This window comes from Solanum verrucosum, unplaced genomic scaffold, assembly GCF_900185275.1.
Source record: "Solanum verrucosum unplaced genomic scaffold, falcon-dt-bn FXZP01000060.1, whole genome shotgun sequence".
Classification (NCBI taxonomy): domain Eukaryota; kingdom Viridiplantae; phylum Streptophyta; class Magnoliopsida; order Solanales; family Solanaceae; genus Solanum; species Solanum verrucosum.
The window spans coordinates 8,528,148-8,548,160 of record NW_026020129.1 but is presented as its reverse complement, the minus strand read 5'-3'; the positions used below and the strand labels follow the sequence as shown (position 1 = coordinate 8,548,160).

Below are 20,013 nucleotides of genomic sequence, written 5' to 3'. Positions count from 1 at the left end.
GTATCCAGTCCTACTAGAAGAGTGAACAGAGGGAAGAAAACTTCAAAAATGTTTCTTGACCATTTATGCTAACAGAATATTTGTAATTCAGTATAATAAATCATATAACCGTATAGTCAAGAAGTCGTATGATGTCTATGTTACAACATTTTCAATCTTTTCCAGTATTTATTCGTTGGAGGAAGAGGCATCATGATCTGGTATAGGATGAGCAATGGCAGAATTGCTTCACAATCCGGCAGAAATACCAAGTAAAGCAGGAACAAGCTGAGATAACCGAAGCCTGATACAGTGAGTGAGAGCAAGATATGGCAAGCACAATATCCTCAGCCAGAAGTTTGGCATGAAAAAAGAAAATGCAACTTCACCCTGCATCATACATCCTCTTGCCTCATTGAACTGAATCTGATGAAGTTTGTGTCGATACCATCTCAACGCAGACCCAAGTCTTCATGAACAAATGGTAAATCTCAAAGGATGCAGCCACTAAGCCAAAAGATATTACACCATACAGGTTTATGGCTATCCACAAACCAATTTTGGAGGCAGCACTTGTTAGTGAGAACTCACCCCTTGGCGTTGGATGTTGAATTTTGGCCTGGATTACTAGCAACAGATCCTGAGAATTCTGCGAAGAAACTTCAAAATTGAATGGATCCAGAAATCATAGACACGGACATATGTGGGATATAACACCAGAAAGCCAATTCATGATCCTCACTCCTTTGTGACATTTATAATTACAAGTACTTGTCACATCACTTCTTGCTAAATAGAAGAGAAGTCTTTCTGAATTCTTCCTCAATTGCTCCGTTTGTAATATAATTTTATTTATAAACAACAATGTAATAAAACCTAATACTCCTTTATGCACAGCCTCTGGTAAGGTAAATAAGTTTATTAGAATAATGGGAAAATCTACCACGTTGCAAGACTAGCAATTTCCTCAACAGATTTTATTTAGCCTATAAGAAAAAAAGTACTTTCTCAACAGATGCGCCTTTTTCTTGCCCCAAAGCATTTTCACCAGAACCATAAGGCAAGGAAAGACACATTTTAAAGGAGTATGAAAGCGCAAGCAATGAAAGTTAGATACATTGTATACCTCAATTTTCTATAGACGTGCACTGATTTTATTCATGCTTAATGAGTCTGTAGTTCCTGACATAGAATCATGTAGTTCTTTTGCTGCCACTTTTGGTGCGTTCTTGCTAGTATTTTGATAACTAAGATAAGACAGTGACTGCAACCACGAAACCAATGTCGGTTTCCGTGTAACATCATCTGATTCTGCAACATGTTGATATAACTCATTGAGAATAATATCTTGGCCACTTGATGGTAATTTAACGACCAACTGTGCCAGTGACTTCATCAAACTAGGCAGAACCTGAGAGCCAAAAAAAAAGTAACTGTTTTTATCAGCCACGTCAAGTGCATTATATTGGCACAGTAGGCATAAATCTGGCTAGGACACCTAAGACAAATCAGCATTTTCATAGTTGAAACATCTATCCATTTTCCAAAGCTTTTATGTAACAAGAAAGAGCTCCTACAAATTATACCAATTACACAAATTTTCGAGTGAAGGAAGAAACAAGACGTTAAACAATTAAAGTGAAGTATCACTCATATTGAATATTTTCATATCCATGGAATGCACATGTTCTCTTATGATTGAACTTGTAACTGCACATCATTAGGTTGACCAGTTGAAGACAAACATTGTTACCACTTTACCTGTATATCAACAAGAGAAAGGAGACGAAAAAGTAAATCCAACATCTTGAAAGGCTCCAGCTCTCCATCCCAACTCTTCCACAAGTCAGTTTCTGGAGTAGTATCGACTGAACTACAAAGGCTATCAGCCTTCTCAATGAGACAGTGGATGCAATAGAATATAGATGGGCTTCCAGCAGGCAGATGTCTGACCAGTGCAACAACTCCAGAAGCCATTCCCTCAAAAGGAGTAATCCCAGGGTATCCCTGTAAACTTTCAGTTAAATCAGAAAACAAGTTCAAGCATCACAGCAATTAACTTTGGTAGTTTTTATTACCTCTAAAGATCTCTTGACATAATAGAATACAAGTTGCTCCTTTAATGTATCTCTTTCATCTGGATCAGCATCCTTACCAGAGGACATGAAAGCGACAAACACCGAGTGTGAGGCTTTAGCCAATTTCCCAGTTGGATGCCCCATGTATCTGGTTAAGTGCATTAAGGAAATTTTTATATATTCAATCAGGTTTGACTTTCCTACTTGTTTCTAGATCTAACCATCTGATGCAGGATACAGGAACATGGTTGGAGCCAGCACCTTGCGGAATACAGAGGCTGGTATACATTCTACGCAAGTTGGGATTACTCGCATATAAAATAAGACCCGAGCAGTCTGCACTTCATCAGTAGTCCACATATATTCCATTTTCTGAAAGCTAGAAGGTACTGCAAGGAAAAAGGTGATGTGTTTGTGAAAGACTGTAATATAGCAAACATATTGGCAATTAAAACATGCAGGAAAAAGTCACAACCAGCTTGGTTTGTCAAATCATCATAAGATGGAATAGATTCCACGAATGAGACACAGGCATGTTCATTCTCCTGAACCCTTGTAACAACTGCTCTAATTGTATCCATATACTCTGGCAAACGCATTCTGCGGAAATATTCCATACAAGAAAACGCAACCAATATCCTCACTGAAAGTCTCATTTGAATTTCTTGGGGAGCACTTAAACTTAACTTGTGCTTTGTTACTGCCAAGGCAAAGACCACAACCATGAGGAAAGCAGATTCAGCAATTTTTTCCAGATTCCCTAACAGCGCTTCCTCCCTACCTCCAAGTATCAAAGCAACCTTCCGATGCCACATATAGACATCCCGACAGTAATTCCATATGATATCCTCCACTGCACTTCGGTTTTCTTCATCAGCCATGACATACTGATTGCAAAAGACACTAGTTATGGCCCCTGCTTCCTTAAAAATAATGCTGTCTAGGTGTTGCTGCACCTCAGTGAGAACTAATCCCACCAAGTTGCCAGAAGGCGATTCTTGGATTTTGATATAAATGTGTGGCAAGGGGAATATTTCAGTCAACAAAGCTGTAGTGAGGCATAGAAACACATGAGGTTGGTAAGAAAATGGTCCACTTTTAGATAAAGCTAATGATATACACTGTAACAGAAAGGAGTTTCTTGGCTCCATTGTAGCATAATCAGCATCTCCAGCACTAGAAACTAAACCACATGCAATAGTCTCGATTCGTTCCTCTGCAGAAATCTTAAGGTCAATTAGTGTTTTCTGTTCAGATCTATTGATGACTCTCAGTACTCCAGCAGCAGCCATGACTACAGCAAACAAAGAGAATGCTGGTCGTGTATTTTTCAATACCTCTCTACTGAAAAGATCAATCTTGTCTGCGGAGTGAGAATTGATAAAATTTGAGAAACTCCACTCCATCAGATGCAGTATCATGAGCCCATAAGACAAACTAGCAGAAGGGACGTCGCTTTTATCCCACAATTCCATTAAACAACTGAGAACTCTAACAAAATAAATGTTCGCAGAAGAAGAGAGAGCATAGCCAATTCCTGCAAGAACATTCGGGATTGTCCTTTCAGACAAATGGATCAATCTATAGTCTTCTTCAAGGAGCTGGCAGAGCAATTTCAAGCAAACCGTTATAGATTTTTCGGATGCTGAAGGTACAAAAGAAAGAGCACCAAGGAGAAGAACACCTTCAGAGAAGAAAGATAAGCTTTTGTTTGAATGAATATGTCCAGAGAAAAGGTGCAAGAGGACCTCAACTGCTGAATCAATGACCCCAGGAGAATGTCTAAATGATTTCCGAACCCAAATGTATAGAAGCCTGACAAATAAAGGATAAGATTCCTGTGGAAGGGAGACTTTTTGTGAGGACAAAATAGACAACAGAATCTTTGCTTGTGGATCAGCAATATAGAGCGAGAACTGAACATCAACGAGGGTCCTTAGGGATTGGAGGTGATTTGAGTGGAATGCTTGATTTTGAAGGGAGTCCCTAAGATCAGCCCATGCTCGGATGATAGCTTGGGCTGATGCCGAAGAAGGATGTTTCAGCGTCACGTTCTCCTGGGTGCCACTGATACTGCATAGCCATTCTTCAAGGAATACAGATTCAGATTTTTTTGCCATCATGTGAATTATGCAACTGCAAGACCAAACATTGCAAGCAATAAATTTAAAAAGACTGCTGCATGCACTAAAGCATAATGGACATAGCTAAGACCCCACTAAGTTTTTACTGAAGTCTCATCAATGAGCCTTAATACAAGATTTAGGTGACTTAAGTTATCTACCACCTGAATTACATATATTTATCACAACAGTGAACGTAGCTTCATGGAAACAGAAGTAACTACTAAATGCTTTGCTTTCAAAAGGATTATCCCCTTTATAAGCTGGGATAAAAGAGCGGGAGGGAGTTGTTTATGTTCAAGTTTCTTGATAAAATTATTCAACAATGGAATTTGTTAACTCAGTAAAAATAATGAGAAAAGTTATAAATAATATTTTCCCTCCAGTCTCCCGGGCGGATCAAAGGGAAGAGGTTTAAAAAGGACATGGTACTCAAAAAAATGAATAAGGGAAGGATTCCTTCCTTAACAATTTCAAATTCAATATGCAACAAACAATAGTGCCTTGTGATAAGTAGGACGATTTCCTTCATTTCTTTCCAGTAAGAAAAAAGGAGTTGAAAGCCACTTGATGTAAGGAGAGGAGACATTCAATAAGTCAGTTAATCTTTCATATTTCGAAAGAATGTAACACTGACTAGTGACTACCTAAGGCTTCTGTAATCAACAAGAAATTTAAGCTAAAATAAGGGAAACTTGAAATGGAACAGTAGAAACGAGCAAAATTCCGAAATCTTAGTTAGCATTTGATCATAGATTTTGAAAAATTACCCTCAAATACTTGCTTGCATGAAATTTGATAAATAATTTCAAGTTCCCAATCGGGACTTCCCCTCACAAAACTTCAAACTTTTTCCAAGTAAATACATATCTAAACAACTTCAAATTCCAAAAGTCACAGCTTTCAAAAACTCAAATTTTCGAGTTTCAACTTCAAAATCTATGATCAAACGGGAGCTTAGTTACAACATAAAGCGAACACCTAAAAAAAAAATTAAAAAAAGAGTAGTAGTCCGGCAAATATTAGAGTCAGAAACGACTCAGAAAGCAAAAAAATATGTACTTTTTAACAACATTAACCTATCTTAGGACTTTCATCGAACAGGTAGCATTCAGCAGATGAAACACCTCTATTTTACCATCTAACAACAATTCCATACACAGCAAATGAAACAAAATCGACCACAATAAGTAAAACATGGAAATTCACAAACACCCACATAGAAAAAATCGAAACTTTACCTCTTCTATGAGCTGCCACTTGAGTCCCAAGCTTCCTGGGTTCCTAAGAAGCTTCTCAAACAACAAGAGTTAGAAAGTTTTTTGTTTTATAATTTTAGGTAAAAAAAAAAATGAACCCTTCAATTACAAGAAGACACAATTTGGGGCAATTTCGTCCAATTTGACAGTTTCTGTGCAATTTTGTGAGAAAAGAAATTCTACAAGGAATAACTACCATTTTATTTTATTTTTCTAGTTGACACAATTTTCAAGAAATATTTTTTTCGTATTATCCCATTTTAAAGTGAGAAAAAAACAAAATACAATGAATAACGAGATATTTTATACATCTTTAAGTTAGCGTTTGGCCATAGATTTTCAAATATAAAATGGCAAATATTATTTGGGTGAAATTTCACCATATGTTTGCCCATAGTATTTGTGAAATATATTTTACTTTTTAGAAAAATATGATTTTTACCCATAAGTTTTAAAAACTATCAAAACTAACCATAAGTTTGTAGTACAAATCAATTGGATCTTCGTTGCAACAACTAACAAGCAGTGTCCATGCCACTGGAGCAATGTAGTAGTTTGGAGTGAGTGCAACAAGCATCATTCCATACATCATAAAGTAGACAAAGCACATGACTTTGTTACCTTGAGCCGATTGTTCATCATTTTCATCAACAACCATATCATCACTTTCATATTCACTGAATATTTCATCACTACTTTGGTGTTCATGTAAAGAATTATGTAATGCAACGCAGACAACTACTATAGAGAGTGTTTTTGTAAAAGATAAAAGTTTGGTGTAAAATTTCAGTTTTCAAAAGATCCCAAATAATGAGATTTGACCCAAATACTTGAAAAAACTAGTATTTGGAAATTTGGGATATTTGCCAAATAATGGCAAATTGTATGGACAAATACCATTTGCCAAATTTTTCCCCAAATATTATTTGGGAAATCTATGGCCAAACGGGCCCTATAGTTCTGAAACGATTATGTTTGATTATCAATAAGGGGTGGGCATAGTTTGGACAAATCAAAATTCAATTTTCTATTAACTTTTTTGTTTGACTGTTTTTTATTACAAATTGAATTTTAATTTTGAATTTAGGATTAGATTTTGAATTTGTGACTTCAACTTATTAAATATCTAAAATTTGTATGTCAATATACTTTCCTTAACTTGGATTGATCCAGATTAATGCTTCACAAGTTACATCTTAAACAAAGAGAACTTAGGGGAGAAATGGTAATAAATTTGTCATATTTCAGAATTCATAACGATAAATAACATATTCAATATAATCTCACTAAATGGAGTTTGGAGAGAAAAAAGTGTGCATAGATCTCATCACTACTTTGTGAAGGAAAAAAATGTTGTTTTCGAAAGACCATCAGCTTAAGTGCATCAAACTCAAAGAGAAAAGGAAAAAAACAAAAAATGAAGCATAACAATTAACAAGTTAATATGAAAAGTAGGGTAAGTTCTACAAGAAAAAAAAAACAAAATGTAAAATTTTTCATTTTCTAGTTTTTGTTATCTTGAGTTGAGGGTCTTTTGAAACAGTCTCTCAACCTCAACGAGATTATGATAAGGTTTGTGTACCATCTACCCTTTCTAGACCCTACTAAGTGGAATAAAGATTTCATTAGGTATGATGTTGTTGTTGTTATCTTGGACTACACATGGTCTAAGTGCAAAGTTTGTGGTGGAACAATTCAGTGTCCTTTCACTATTAATTTTTTTTTTACCCCTCCCTAGGAGCTCCCATTCCTTTTGCTTTCTTGGTGACTCGAACTCGCAACCTTCGGGTTGGAAGTGAGGGGTGCTTACCATCCGAGCAACTCCTTCTCGTCTTTCACTCTTAATTAGGATTTCGAATTCAAGTTTTTGGAAATGAAAAAACACTATTGAAAGTGCAGCCCCCTAGAATCGAGTTCTAAAATGCAAAAATATGAATTTAGTCATGCTTCAATATGATTACGAACGCAAAAACAAAAAAGCTAAGAGCCCTACCATTCAAAAACAAGAACTGCCAAATTTTCTGACTATGTCAGAAGACTTGCTGTCTGTGCCAGTATTTCATTGTTTTTATCTGAATCCTATTTGCACATCTCACAATATGAGCAGCAGACAATTAGTAGTACTAATATTATTTAAAAAAAATAAAAATATATCTCATCTACCATGGAACTCAAAAGCTCACCTCCCAAGAATATTGCTAACAAAAGAGTCTGCTACAATGGTACTCCTTTCTTTTGGTGTACATATTTTAGGCCAAAAATGACTATTTTATTATCTCATTGTTGTTGTTATTATTAATTTTGTGCAGTGTCTAATGGAGGTGAAAAATGTTCAATTGAACTTGGGCTAAATCTTGAGCTTAGCTACTCAAAATTTAGTACAAATGGATATGGATTTACATTTCTACAAAGGCAAGAATTAGAGCAACAATTTTTCATCTACAAGTATATAGAAGCAGGGCTACCTGTTCCATCACATCTAATTATTCCTATATACAAGTCTTTTACTTGTTCCTTGAAAGGTCTTCATGATGGTAACTATCCACATTACATGACCAATTGTAAGTTTCCACCTAACCTTCTAGCATTTTTCATTGTTTTTTAGTACAGATTGATTGACTGGTAGAAACCTTGACATAATGATAACAGCTGTTGTTGTCATCTGATACGAAAGTCATGAGGTTAATTAAGATGTGAAAATAATCTTTTGCATTAATATAAGGTAAGATTGTATTATGGTCTGACCTTTATTCAAATTCGTGTATAACTAAAGCTTAGTCCAATGAGGTGCTTTCTTTGATTTTGATAGATTCATAGTAACATGTATAGTGAAGTGTTAGTAAAATCTTGCTCCTTATCATATGCATGTACCCTTAATTTTAATATTTGAAAAATATTTTCATTGTCAGTGTCACCTAAAGAATATCTACAATCTTTAAAATGTGAGAATTGTAAATTGTAATATTGGAAATAAGACAGATTTTTAATACATATTACCTGCTACAACATGTAAATATGACCTGATGGTGTAATTAGTGGTGGAGACAATAATTCAAACTAGTAGTATAATTTTTCATGAAAAAATCAATTGAACCTCTTACCCTCCCTTGTCGATGCATATAACTCAAACTCTTTTTTTTAACGAGCGTCCAAGAATCTTTAAAGACGGATAATATGTACCGAATACCGTGATTCTTTTTGCAGTGATGGGGTATGGACACATGTGTTGGGAACATAAAAGTAGGATGGAACCAGAGCCAAGAAGATGTAGGAGGACTGATGGCAAGAAATGGAGATGTAACAAAGGTGTGGTCCAAAATCAGAAATATTGTGAGAAGCATATGCATAGAGGCCGCCAGCGTTCAAGAAAGTGTGTGGAGTTAACAAGTTCAACAGATATACGTTGTTCGGACTCTTCAAAAATATTGTCGCAATCGTGTCAGATTCTTCAAAAATGCACTACTGGTAAAGTATCCGACATGCAACCGTTGATATTTTTGAAAAGTCCAAACAACATAGATCATAATTCAGAACCAGACACAACCACTTTCTCCATCGGTCTACCAATAAATTAATTACTAGTATAAGTTGTTCTATTGGAGATGTGTGTAATTCAACGATTTCTCTTCTTTCTTTTGTTATGACATTTCTAGTTATGATTTAATTGAGGGAACAATTTATTTTGAAATATGATGTAATGGATCGCTAGACAATGATTCTAGTCATTTTTTAATCACGATAGTGTTTATGCCAACTTGCATATATTTTGACTATTTTACCGGATGCTTACTATTTCTTACAAGCATGTATACCGAGAAACACCATTCACTAAAGGATTGTTTGGCTTAAAACAAGGTTATTCCAGAATTATAATGTTGAGATTATAACCTAGATATCCAAATGGCCCCTAAGAATTAACCTAATGGAAAAAAGATACTCTACTATAATTGTCAAATCTATATCCATCATTAGGCCATACAATTAAATGCAACAATCTTTTAATAGAAGGCTATAATAATGATTAATCTTTCCTTTCTTGTTTAGCAAATTGAAAGGCCAATTAAAATGATCTTCTTGATTATGTCATTTGCTCTGTCAACAAACAATCTTGATTGCCAATTACTTTCTCCAACCCATTTCTATGACCAATATTGACTTTAAAGAGGCAAGTAACAATCTGGATTGCCAATTATTGAAGCATTGGTTGGAAAAAACATACAAAAATGTATAAAAACATTACATCAAATTCCACTTCATATGCATTTACATCTTTGTATATTACTTGTCTCCAACATGAATGCAAAACTTCTATAAACAAACAAATAAGAGTTTCTTTGTCAATACAATATGTTTGACCTTAATTGACTAATTTAACCACATATCTCATGAAATTTCAACAATAACTACGCCCCCCCCCCCCCCCCCCGCTCTTAAAATAGGATGTAATATAGGGGAATGTTAGATAGACAATTCCTATTGGTCCGCTTCACACGCTTAAACGACACGTGCTACAGTCTACTTATGTATGATATTCACATTGGAGTTTGACTATTCCAAATTCATGTGAGCTCTATTGTGGGATAATGATAATTATTCATGATTTTTTCATACCCAGAGCTCGAGATCTCTGATAAAGGGAGGAGTAGCCTCATCCGGTGGACCATATTCATAGGTGGGACAGTGCATAAAGCTTAAAGCACCCAATATGGTACCGACACTTTGTTCACAGCTATAATCATCAAATTTTATTTTATTATTATTAATATTATTCTAGTCATTTAATTCTCATCCAATGGCTAAGATTACTTCCCTCATTTGAAATCTAAATCTTGACCCTTCAATTAGATCAAACCCCAAAATTTCCCACCAACTTACCCTATCTTCTTCACTACCCCAGATCTCAACCCCCATTTAGCCAAATACTCAAACAATAGCTCAGTAGCAACCCCATTATATTTTCTTGAAATTCTATTGGGTATTTAGTATACTAAGTTGTATCAAGATTCATAAAAATTGAATCTTTACACTGTGTTAAGTTGCTAGAAGCATTGTAATGGTGGAGGCACAGTCATGGACTACAAGAAGGGGAAGCAATCCAAGATTGGAGTCACCCCAAGATCAAGTCTTGGATATGCCAGTAACCCCAACTGCTGAAATCAGACAGCAACAGTATTCTAATGGTGGGATAACTTCTTTGGTGTCACCAAATGTACTTACTGCTCTTATAATTGCTTCTTGGTACTGTTCAAATATTGGGGTGTTGTTACTAAACAAGTATCTTTTAAGTTTTTATGGTTATCGTTACCCAATATTCTTGACTATGTTGCATATGCTGTCATGTGCTACTTATAGTTTAGTTGCTATTAAGTGGCTGGAAGTTGTTCCTTTCCAGCAGATACATAGCAGGAAACAGTTCTTCAATATTCTTGCTTTAAGTGCTATTTTTTGTTTTTCTGTTGTGTGTGGCAATACTTCATTGAGGTACCTTCCTGTATCGTTTAATCAAGCAATTGGTGCTACTACCCCATTTTTTACTGCTATTTTTGCTTTTGTGATAACTTGTAAGAAAGAAACTGCTGAGGTTTATTTAGCTCTTGTCCCTGTGGTCCTTGGTATCGTCTTGGCTAGCAATAGTGAGCCATTGTTCCATTTGTTTGGGTTCTTGATGGCTTTAGGTTCAACTGCTGGGAGAGCCTTGAAATCTGTTGTTCAGGGGTTGTTGTTATCCTCTGATGCTGAGAAATTACACTCCATGAATCTGTTATTATACATGGCTCCAATGGCAGCAATGATTTTGCTTCCTTTTACGCTATACATAGAGGGGAATGTAGCAGCAGTTACAGTGGAGAAAGCTAAGGGAGATGGATTTATGGTTTTCTTGTTGATTGGTAATGCCACAGTTGCTTATTTGGTGAACTTAACTAATTTCTTGGTTACTAAGCATACAAGTGCCTTGACACTGCAAGTTTTGGGGAATGCCAAGGCTGCAGTGGCTGCAGTGGTGTCAGTTTTGATATTCAGGAATCCAGTGAACATCATGGGCATAACAGGATTTGCTGTGACTGTAATGGGTGTGGTGCTTTACAGTGAGGCAAAGAAGAGATCTAAAGTAACAGCACACTGATGATAGCTTGAAAGATTCAATCTTGATGATGCCACACAAAGGTACAATTTTTTTTTTTTTGGTCTAATTAGAATTCATTCTGGTTGGGGATGTTAAGTGGTTGGATTGTATTCCACTGTATAGGAAGAAAAATGGGGTAAAGTGGAAAAAGGTTTATGTGCTATGCTTTTTTTCCTCTATATAATTGTTCTTGATTGGGGGTGGTTTAAAGAGAATAAAGTTGTCTCTTTTACTTTTCCCCTTTCTGTAATTTTATACTCCTTTGATGCAACTACAACAAAGAAAGACTGATTCTTTCGATATTGTTCTCTATGTGTAATATTTTGGTAGGAGAATTGTCCTCCCAATATATTTTGTCCAAACTCAAGTTTACTTTCCTACTCTGCTATGTTTTAGTTGATTCTCAAGATAACATTTTTAGTGTCGATCCTTATTATAAAAAGTTGGCGATCTGGGGTTCTTGTAAAGATGTAAGTAATCAATCAGATGTATAGCAAACATTTCAATAATCAAAATGATGCAAGGTCATTTTACTTTTGAATGTTTGATCTGCCAGCCAAGAAACATATTGAAATGTTGTATCTATTGAGGTCCCGGATTGTTTTAGAAAACGACTACATGGAAAATTGTGGTGCAAAATAGTCATGAGTTGCATTGATTGTTTGTATTATTTGGCAAGTCTTTTAAGTGGTACTTAGTTCAGAAGTTGCTGTCATTATTGCCAAGTTTCTTTGGTTGCCCCACCCTAATTTCCATGTAGATAGAATGACTTCAAGTTTTCAACTATTTCCAGCATGTTTGTAGCTTCTAAACCTTCCTATTTATTGAGTATGTCTGTTGCGTATGAGGGACTTGATAGGAAATGCACCTACTCCTTTTAAGGTTAACTTCGCGAATGCTGATAGATAGTGTACCTTCTACTTTCCGTTGAAGGTGGTTCATCTCCGCCCCACTAACTCCGTACCCTGATGGAGCATATACATTAGTCTAATCTGACATGACCCTACTGTTATTAAGCCTCATATCAAGGTTCTTGGAAGAACTACTTAGAAAGCATATGTAAGAACGTTCGGTATAGGAGAGCCACAGAAAGAAACTTATAGTATTTTGGAAAGGGATTTTTGCTCTGTTGCACTAACAGTGTAAAAAACTTTTATACGTTAAGTTGACCTACAACGACAGGTAAGTTTTTGTATCGAGTGAGCGATTTGTGTAGAATAGTAGGGGAAAACTAATATTTGTGGTAAAATGTAGATCAGATGTGTTATTTTGCTTTTGTTTTACTCTTTGTGTGATACATATAGAGTTGGTTAGCTACATAAAGCTAAATATTGGTTGTTTTTCTTTATGAGCATGTTAAGCATGTTACTTTTAGGATGACTTTATAGAAGTTGTCTCTCAACCAAATAGATAAAAGAATAAAATGATTAAAATTATTTCCACCCACTAGCATTATATATTTAATATATTTTAAATTTTATATGAATTACTAATTTTATCTTAAAATGTTAAAAGGTTTAAGGTTCAACTTTCTCTAATATTATTTTTCTTAACTTTTTTTGTGTGTATGATAAGCCTCTTTGACCCTATTTTGTGCTGGTATTTAATTTATGCCCCTCGTGACAAAAGAAATTCAAAGATTAGTCTATTCGAAGAGCAAAACGTGCGATTTATGCAAATGATCTTATGTTAAAAAAAATCATGAAGGAGTATGGTGGGAGACTAATTCAAGACTCGGAGTTGATGAACTTTTACAACGAGTCAATGATTTCAAGTTTATACTATAATAATAATTGAGTTTATAATGAAATGTTTAATATATATAGGAGATTTCTTAATAAATACACAGGAATTAACCAAAAGTTATTAGCTTATGATAGGATGAATGAAATCCTCTCACTGTTAATCAAAAATTTCAAATTCAAGCCTTGAGAATGTTAAAATTCTTGTAATGAAGTACTGATTGATAACATAGAATACCAAAAAAGTAAATAAATCACAAAGAAAAAAGGATAAAAGTGGGCCTCCACACACTAAAAACCAAGATTTAAGAGAACATGGCCAATGCAGCAGCAACAGATAAATGCAATCAACTAGGAAGGGAACAGTGAATATGAAAGATAGCTGATTAGCAGGTCCACTTGGACAAGATGGTGCAATTGTAGAAAATATCCTATTTCAAACATCACATTTATGTCTATAAAACTTCATCCACTTGAAGAGATAAAGGGAGGGGCCATATATATGAATGTATTAAATAGATATAAATGCTGATGAGAAAGAAAAAAAAAAGTTGTTTTGGGGTCCTCTAAATCATGTGTTACTACAAAAAAAAAAAAATTTACATAAACAAGTCAGGTCATGAAGTCAAGTCACCTCCAGGGCTTTGGTTTAGTGATAATAGTGTAGCGCGTGATTTGCGTGTCAGAGAGCTTTTTAGAAACCAAATACATATTAACCTTTGAACAAATAAACAACAAGAAAGAAAGAAACAATCGAGGTGTTGCTTTATTTCTCACGCTATCGAGAACTTGGTAAACTTAACAAACACGTTGATTCAGTCCTCGAATCAAGAAAAACAAACTAGTGGGGAAAAAATCAGGAGTTCAGTTCACCCATCCCCTCGACAATTAAAAACATGAAATTACAACAACCATTCAAATAAACAAACTAGTAAGAAGGTGAAGGAGCAAGGGATGCCAATTGTGGCAAAACATTGATGACAAATTTCATTCCATTTACTTAACCACAAGTCACCTTTTAGTCCTTTGGTATACACTTAGGATTGTGGCAGAGTGACAAAGTCAAAATTTCTACTAAAACAATTCAAAATATAAAGAATTAAATACACAAAGAAATCAACAGGTAATTTATATATAAAACAATTTACCTATTTACACAATGTGATATTTTGGCAAAATAACATTAGTTGACTTCCGTTCAACAAGGATAGCTCTGACAGATTAGTTGATGGTGTAACTAATTTTTGCACAATAAGTTCAGCTCGAATCAAGAAAAAACAAACTAGTGAACGAAATAAGGAGTTCAAGTCACTCGTCCCCTCGACACAGAACTCCAGAAAATCCTTGAGCCCTGATCATGAAAAATATGACAATTACAACAACCATTCAAACAACAAAATTAGTAAGAAGGTGAAGGAGTAGGGGATGCCAATTATAGCAAAACATTGATGCCAAATTTCATACCATTAGCACAGTGTTTGCCCACTCCACTGCAACCACAAAATTTAATTTAATGAACATCCCAAATTTGAGTTGTTTTTTTGGTCCTTTGGTGCACAATTAGGGGTCGTTTGATAGTTGGTTTGGAGGTGAGTTATACGGTATCAAATCTCACATAGTATCATATATGATAGTTGGTTAGTAGGTAAGTTATTCATATATAAAATCAATATGGTATTTGATTTGCAATTAGAAATCCGCATAACTAATATATGGTAAACATATTCAAATCTTCAATAACACAACAAACAAAGTAAAAGAAATAACATAAATCCAGGAGCCTCATACACTACTCCTGAGTCCTGATTGCCTCAACTATCTTACAATTATTCAAAATGTGAAAACAAATAACACATACAAATTGATAAATGTTCATCAGCTCACCCCTCCATACGAACTAATTTAATCCTCAAGTCATGATCACAACGATCATTGCAAATGCAGCAACAATCACAGCAACAAATTTGGAATCGAGAGAAATTGAAGATGCAGATGAAGAAGATGAACCAGGGCTACTTGGTGAAGGAGCAGGGGATACTGATTCTGCTGGCAAAACATTAATAGCAAGTTTCATTCCCTTTTCACAATGTTTACCTACACCACAAATGTACCATTTTTTCCCTGGCGTAGTCAGGGAAATCTCATCATTTCCAGATATTAAAGGTGTAACATCACTACTTGGTGTACAGCTTTTGAAGGCTTCTTGATCTGCTTTATACACGTTGTGAACGTCTTTCTTGTACTTGAATACTGCAATCACAAAATGAATCAGACTTAGCTTCAAGGATATATTGAAAATATGTTTTAAGACAACTTTAGAAGTTCAGATGAGTCGATTACACAATTACTAGATATGAACAAATTAGATGAGTAAGTATGATAAATTAAATGTTACATACTGAGCTTATCTCCAACGTGGAACTGTTTCGTAGCAGCCCAAGCTGTGTAATTAAAATCGAGTTTCCAACCTTGATCATCACCAACCCAATGATCAGTTGCCATTGCTGGACTAGCAACAATGGCAACAACAACAATAATAACTGCAATCATAAAAGGTGTCGGCGCCATTGAGATTTTTTTGTTTTTTTAAAAAAAATAAGTAGTTATAATAAGATATTTAGATGATTTGAAATTATTGATTGTTAGAGGACGTATTTATAGGTTGTTAATTGTTGAAGATTAAGAAGGGTAGCCGGCTAATAGCGGCATTGTTCTTTGAGAAAATAACAAAGTTTAAATTAAATTTAATATATGGAATTTGATATGTTGCTTTTGGAATTGAAGAAAAAAAAGTATGTCTACGATGACTTTTTATTTGATCCTAATTTTATTCTTGCCGAATGTCACAATGCTAATTATATTAACATCTAATCTTTTGCCCCTCCACGTGGAAAAGTTTTATAATACTTGATCTTTATATTTATAAAAAAAAATCATTTTTACTTGTCTATTTTATCAAATTAAGTAGAAAAATAATAGTAATGGCAGAGAATTATTTTACCTTCTCATAGGCAGGTTGATAAGTAAAAATGAAGTGTTAAAGATAGATTATTTTGTAAATGTGCCTTTCTCTTATAAAAAGTTTGTTCATTTTTACTTGTCACATTTGAAATTGACACATTTATTAAGAAAATAATGTTTGACATAATTATTTTACCACATGGTCCTTATTAACTGGTGTTTAGTATTAGATTTTGAAAAATGAGTTGAACTCGATTCATCAGACTGGGCCTTGTTAATAGAATGCATGTTTTTGGATGGATTGTCTTGAAGGCCCATATCACTAAACCTATATATTTTGGCCCATATCACTACAAATAGCTATTTTTCAATCTTTGTAATTGAAAGATAGTGTCACTATTTCTAAAATTTCAACAAATAAAATTCCATATTGTCATAAAATTCAAAGTGGTGCAGGTGAAATTTTAGTACAATATCATGAAGTTTAACTTATATAAGTCGAATTGTTGCAGTATGTTGAAGTTCAAAACTTATACAAATCGTCCCAACAATAACTGTTAGCACAAAAATAGAAACTATGCTACTAGAGATTTAATAGTTGTATGCTCAAAGCAATGAATGGACCATGATGAACTATTCAAAAGCAAGGGAAAAGGTTCTATCAAGAATTGTTTGAATCCCCAAGTCTAGCATTCTGGCATTTTCTTGAATTCCCTTATTAGAACTTTTGGCTCCGCCGTGGATCTACTAACTACAGAGGCAGATCTAGAGTGTCGTCTATGGATTCACGTGAATTCAGTTATTTTGATCCAAACTCCATATATGTATTAAGAAATCTACTAAATATCTATAAATATTTGAATATGAACTCTATTATTATTGTATAGTAACATAAGATCATTATAAAAACTCATAAACTTTAAATCTTAGATCTGCCTTTCGTCTAAAACATATATGATGTAAAAGGTTTTGATTGATACAACTAGACTATGACTTTTGGTAGTCATAAACCAAGATTCAACTACAACTTGAACCTACTTCATTACGGCCAAATGACACTATTTATGCTACCCTAGGCCACCCTAGTTATGAGGTAAAAGTTCACAACCAATGCCACTAATTCTTATTACACTTGCCCTTATTTTGGTCTTTAAACCCGTGAAATGCAAGAAAATATGCCTCTCAAACACAAATCACCACTTCTTTTCATAAAGACACAAACCATAAAATTACAAACATATTCAACTTGAATACCTCAATCTAATAATCTGTTCTCTTAAACACCACAAATTACTTTTGTTAAAGTCTTCCTCACGAGAAACCCCATCAAAGATCCAAGTTGATAACCACCACCAACAAACTCCTTTTTTTTCACATTTCTCGTGATACATCTCATGTTTGACAATCAATAAAAATGTAAGTTTATTATAGTGAATAATTACATTTCGTCCACTTATCGCGAACAATAGAAGGGGTGCAAAATGAATGTAGGATCAAATTCTGTAGAAAACAACCATTTAGTTGATATCAATGAAGTCTTGCATGAAGAGGAAGAGGATTACAATGAAGAAAACAGTAACATTTCAATCATAGCTGATAAACCAGACACGCGATTCAACAGGCCTACGAAAAATAGAGAAATAAAAAGGCCTCCTAGGAAATTCAGCAGACAAGTTTCACTAGAGACAGGGTTCTCTGTACTCAATGGAGAGACATCTAAAGATAAAAATGAGCGAAAAATACTCGGAAGAAGTGGAAAGAGTTTTGGAGGATTTGGTGTCAATGGAACAACTGGTATTGAAGCAAGAAATAAAGGAGATTTCAACATGTTCAGGACTAAATCAACTATTGCTAGACAATCTTCAAAGATACCACTTAGAAAAGAAAGTGGAATTGAACTTCAGAACAATAATGTTAAAGAAGGACTTAATGATCATGTCAAGAAAAGTGTACCTGCTGGAAGATACTTTGATGCCCTTACAGGACCTGAACTTGATCAAGTCAAGGTAATTATCCGTACTCCCTTTGTTTCAATTTGTTTGTCTGGTTTTGACTTGACACGTAGTTTAAAAAAGTAAAAGAAACTTTTGAATTTGTGTTCTTGAACTAAAGATACGTAGAATGTAACAAAATGTCTATTTAATCTTTTGCGCTGTCCGTGCATAGATGTTGCTAAACTCAGGTGTTGGTATAACAATCCTTTCTGCAGGATTCTGAGGACATTCTTCTTCCAAAAGATGAAAAATGGCCTTTTCTACTCAGGTTCCCAATTGGTTGCTTCGGTATCTGCCTAGGCCTTAGTAGTCAAGCCATCCTCTGGCGTTCTCTTGCTCTGAGTCCTGTCACAAAATTCCTCCATGTTCCACTTTTCATTAACTTCGCGGTTTGGCTGTTAGCCGTGGGGGTTCTAGTTGCAGTCTTCATAACCTACATGTTCAAATGTGCTCTTTACTTTGAAGCTATAAAGAGAGAGTACTTTCACCCAGTGAGAGTCAACTTCTTTTGTGCTCCATGGATTGTATGCATGTTTTTAGCTATTGGTGCACCACCTAAAACAGCACCAGGAACTCTTCACCCTGCCATCTGGTGTGTCTTCATGGCCCCAATATTCTTCCTCAATCTCAAAATCTATGGCCAATGGCTTTCAGGAGGGAAACGACGTCTCTGTAAAGTAGCCAACCCCTCATCTCACCTCTCTGTAATCGGGAATTTCGTGGGAGCTATTTTGGCTGCTAAAGTGGGGTGGAAGGAGCCTGGAAAGTTCTTGTGGTCGATTGGCTTTGCACATTACCTTGTGGTGTTTGTCACATTATATCAAAGGTTGCCAACGAGTGAAGCGTTGCCCAAGGAACTTCACCCTGTTTATTCCATGTTCATTGCCACTCCAGCTGCAGCCAGCCTTGCTTGGGGTGCTATATATGATGAATTTGATGGCTTGGCAAGAACCTGCTACTTCATTTCATTATTTCTCTACTTATCGTTGGTTGTACGTCCCAACTTCTTCACAGGATTCAAGTAACTTTCTTGTCCTTGAACTACGAAAACAGCACAAGAGTTCAAAATTTTGATAAAAACTTGGAACTAATATCTTGTTTATCTGCAGATTTTCAGTTGCATGGTGGTCATATACTTTTCCAATGACCACAGTTTCAATAGCAACCATAAAGTATGCAGAGGAGGTTCCTTCTTTCATAACCAAGGCTTTGGCTTTGGCCCTTTCGTTCATGTCAACAACAATGGTCTGCATATTATTCGTCTCAACCCTTCTGCATGCTTTCGTTTGGAAAACCTTATTCCCCAATGATCTCGCCATTGCCATAACAAAGAAGAGATACAGCAAGGATAAGAAGCCTTTGATGAAGCGTTGGACAAAACATTCACCTCTTTCATTTGTCACGTCAATAGGGAAACATAACTCAGGAGACAAAGAGTGCGCCTCTGAGGAGGAAAAATGATTTTAAATCAATAATCACGCTGCATAAATGTATAATATGGAAGTTAGCAGCAATATATAAGGGTATGAGGCAATTAGTCCTGAAGGGAATCAAGAGTAACAAAGTCTTGCTGCATTGAGGATGAGCACAAATGTAGTGACTAGGAAAGAGCAAAACGTTATCGAAGGGTCTAAAGTAGCCTTCCCTACTCTGCAGCCATTATAGTATGAATGTAATCCCAGCTGTCTGAACTATGAAATTAGCCAAGAGGATTTGATTAAATTTGTAATTTTTTCACATCTGATACATAATT

General features: G+C 35.1%; 5 protein-coding genes across 5 annotated transcripts; 3 read left to right on the top strand and 2 right to left on the bottom strand.

Moving 5' to 3' along the window:
• Positions 1 to 350: 350 nt before the first annotated feature.
• LOC125827121 (uncharacterized) lies at positions 351 to 5,463 on the bottom strand. The gene is made up of 7 exons (XM_049506481.1): positions 5,422 to 5,463; positions 2,533 to 4,193; positions 2,296 to 2,446; positions 2,058 to 2,205; positions 1,741 to 1,986; positions 1,106 to 1,390; positions 351 to 723 (listed from the first exon to the last, which is right to left on the bottom strand). The coding sequence occupies exons 2-6, from the start codon at positions 4,178 to 4,180 to the stop codon at positions 1,115 to 1,117; spliced, it is 2,469 nt and encodes an 822-aa protein (XP_049362438.1). The 5' UTR covers positions 4,181 to 4,193; positions 5,422 to 5,463; the 3' UTR covers positions 351 to 723; positions 1,106 to 1,114.
• A 2,140-nt stretch (positions 5,464 to 7,603) lies between these two features.
• LOC125826657 (growth-regulating factor 1-like) lies at positions 7,604 to 9,014 on the top strand. Its single transcript, XM_049506017.1, has 3 exons — positions 7,604 to 7,661; positions 7,749 to 7,973; positions 8,644 to 9,014. The coding sequence occupies exons 1-3, from the start codon at positions 7,604 to 7,606 to the stop codon at positions 9,012 to 9,014; spliced, it is 654 nt and encodes a 217-aa protein (XP_049361974.1).
• A 1,266-nt stretch (positions 9,015 to 10,280) lies between these two features.
• On the top strand, positions 10,281 to 11,943 carry LOC125826570 (probable sugar phosphate/phosphate translocator At1g12500). Its single transcript, XM_049505921.1, has one exon. The coding sequence runs from the start codon at positions 10,493 to 10,495 to the stop codon at positions 11,561 to 11,563; it is 1,071 nt and encodes a 356-aa protein (XP_049361878.1). The 5' UTR covers positions 10,281 to 10,492; the 3' UTR covers positions 11,564 to 11,943.
• Positions 11,944 to 15,214: 3,271 nt separating this feature from the next.
• LOC125826820 (mavicyanin-like) lies at positions 15,215 to 15,879 on the bottom strand. The gene is made up of 2 exons (XM_049506162.1): positions 15,705 to 15,879; positions 15,215 to 15,555 (listed from the first exon to the last, which is right to left on the bottom strand). The coding sequence occupies exons 1-2, from the start codon at positions 15,871 to 15,873 to the stop codon at positions 15,215 to 15,217; spliced, it is 510 nt and encodes a 169-aa protein (XP_049362119.1). The 5' UTR covers positions 15,874 to 15,879.
• A 1,868-nt stretch (positions 15,880 to 17,747) lies between these two features.
• Positions 17,748 to 19,801, top strand: LOC125826711 (guard cell S-type anion channel SLAC1). Its single transcript, XM_049506058.1, has 3 exons — positions 17,748 to 18,272; positions 18,476 to 19,281; positions 19,370 to 19,801. The coding sequence occupies exons 1-3, from the start codon at positions 17,748 to 17,750 to the stop codon at positions 19,719 to 19,721; spliced, it is 1,683 nt and encodes a 560-aa protein (XP_049362015.1). The 3' UTR covers positions 19,722 to 19,801.
• The last annotated feature ends 212 nt before the right edge of the window (positions 19,802 to 20,013 follow it).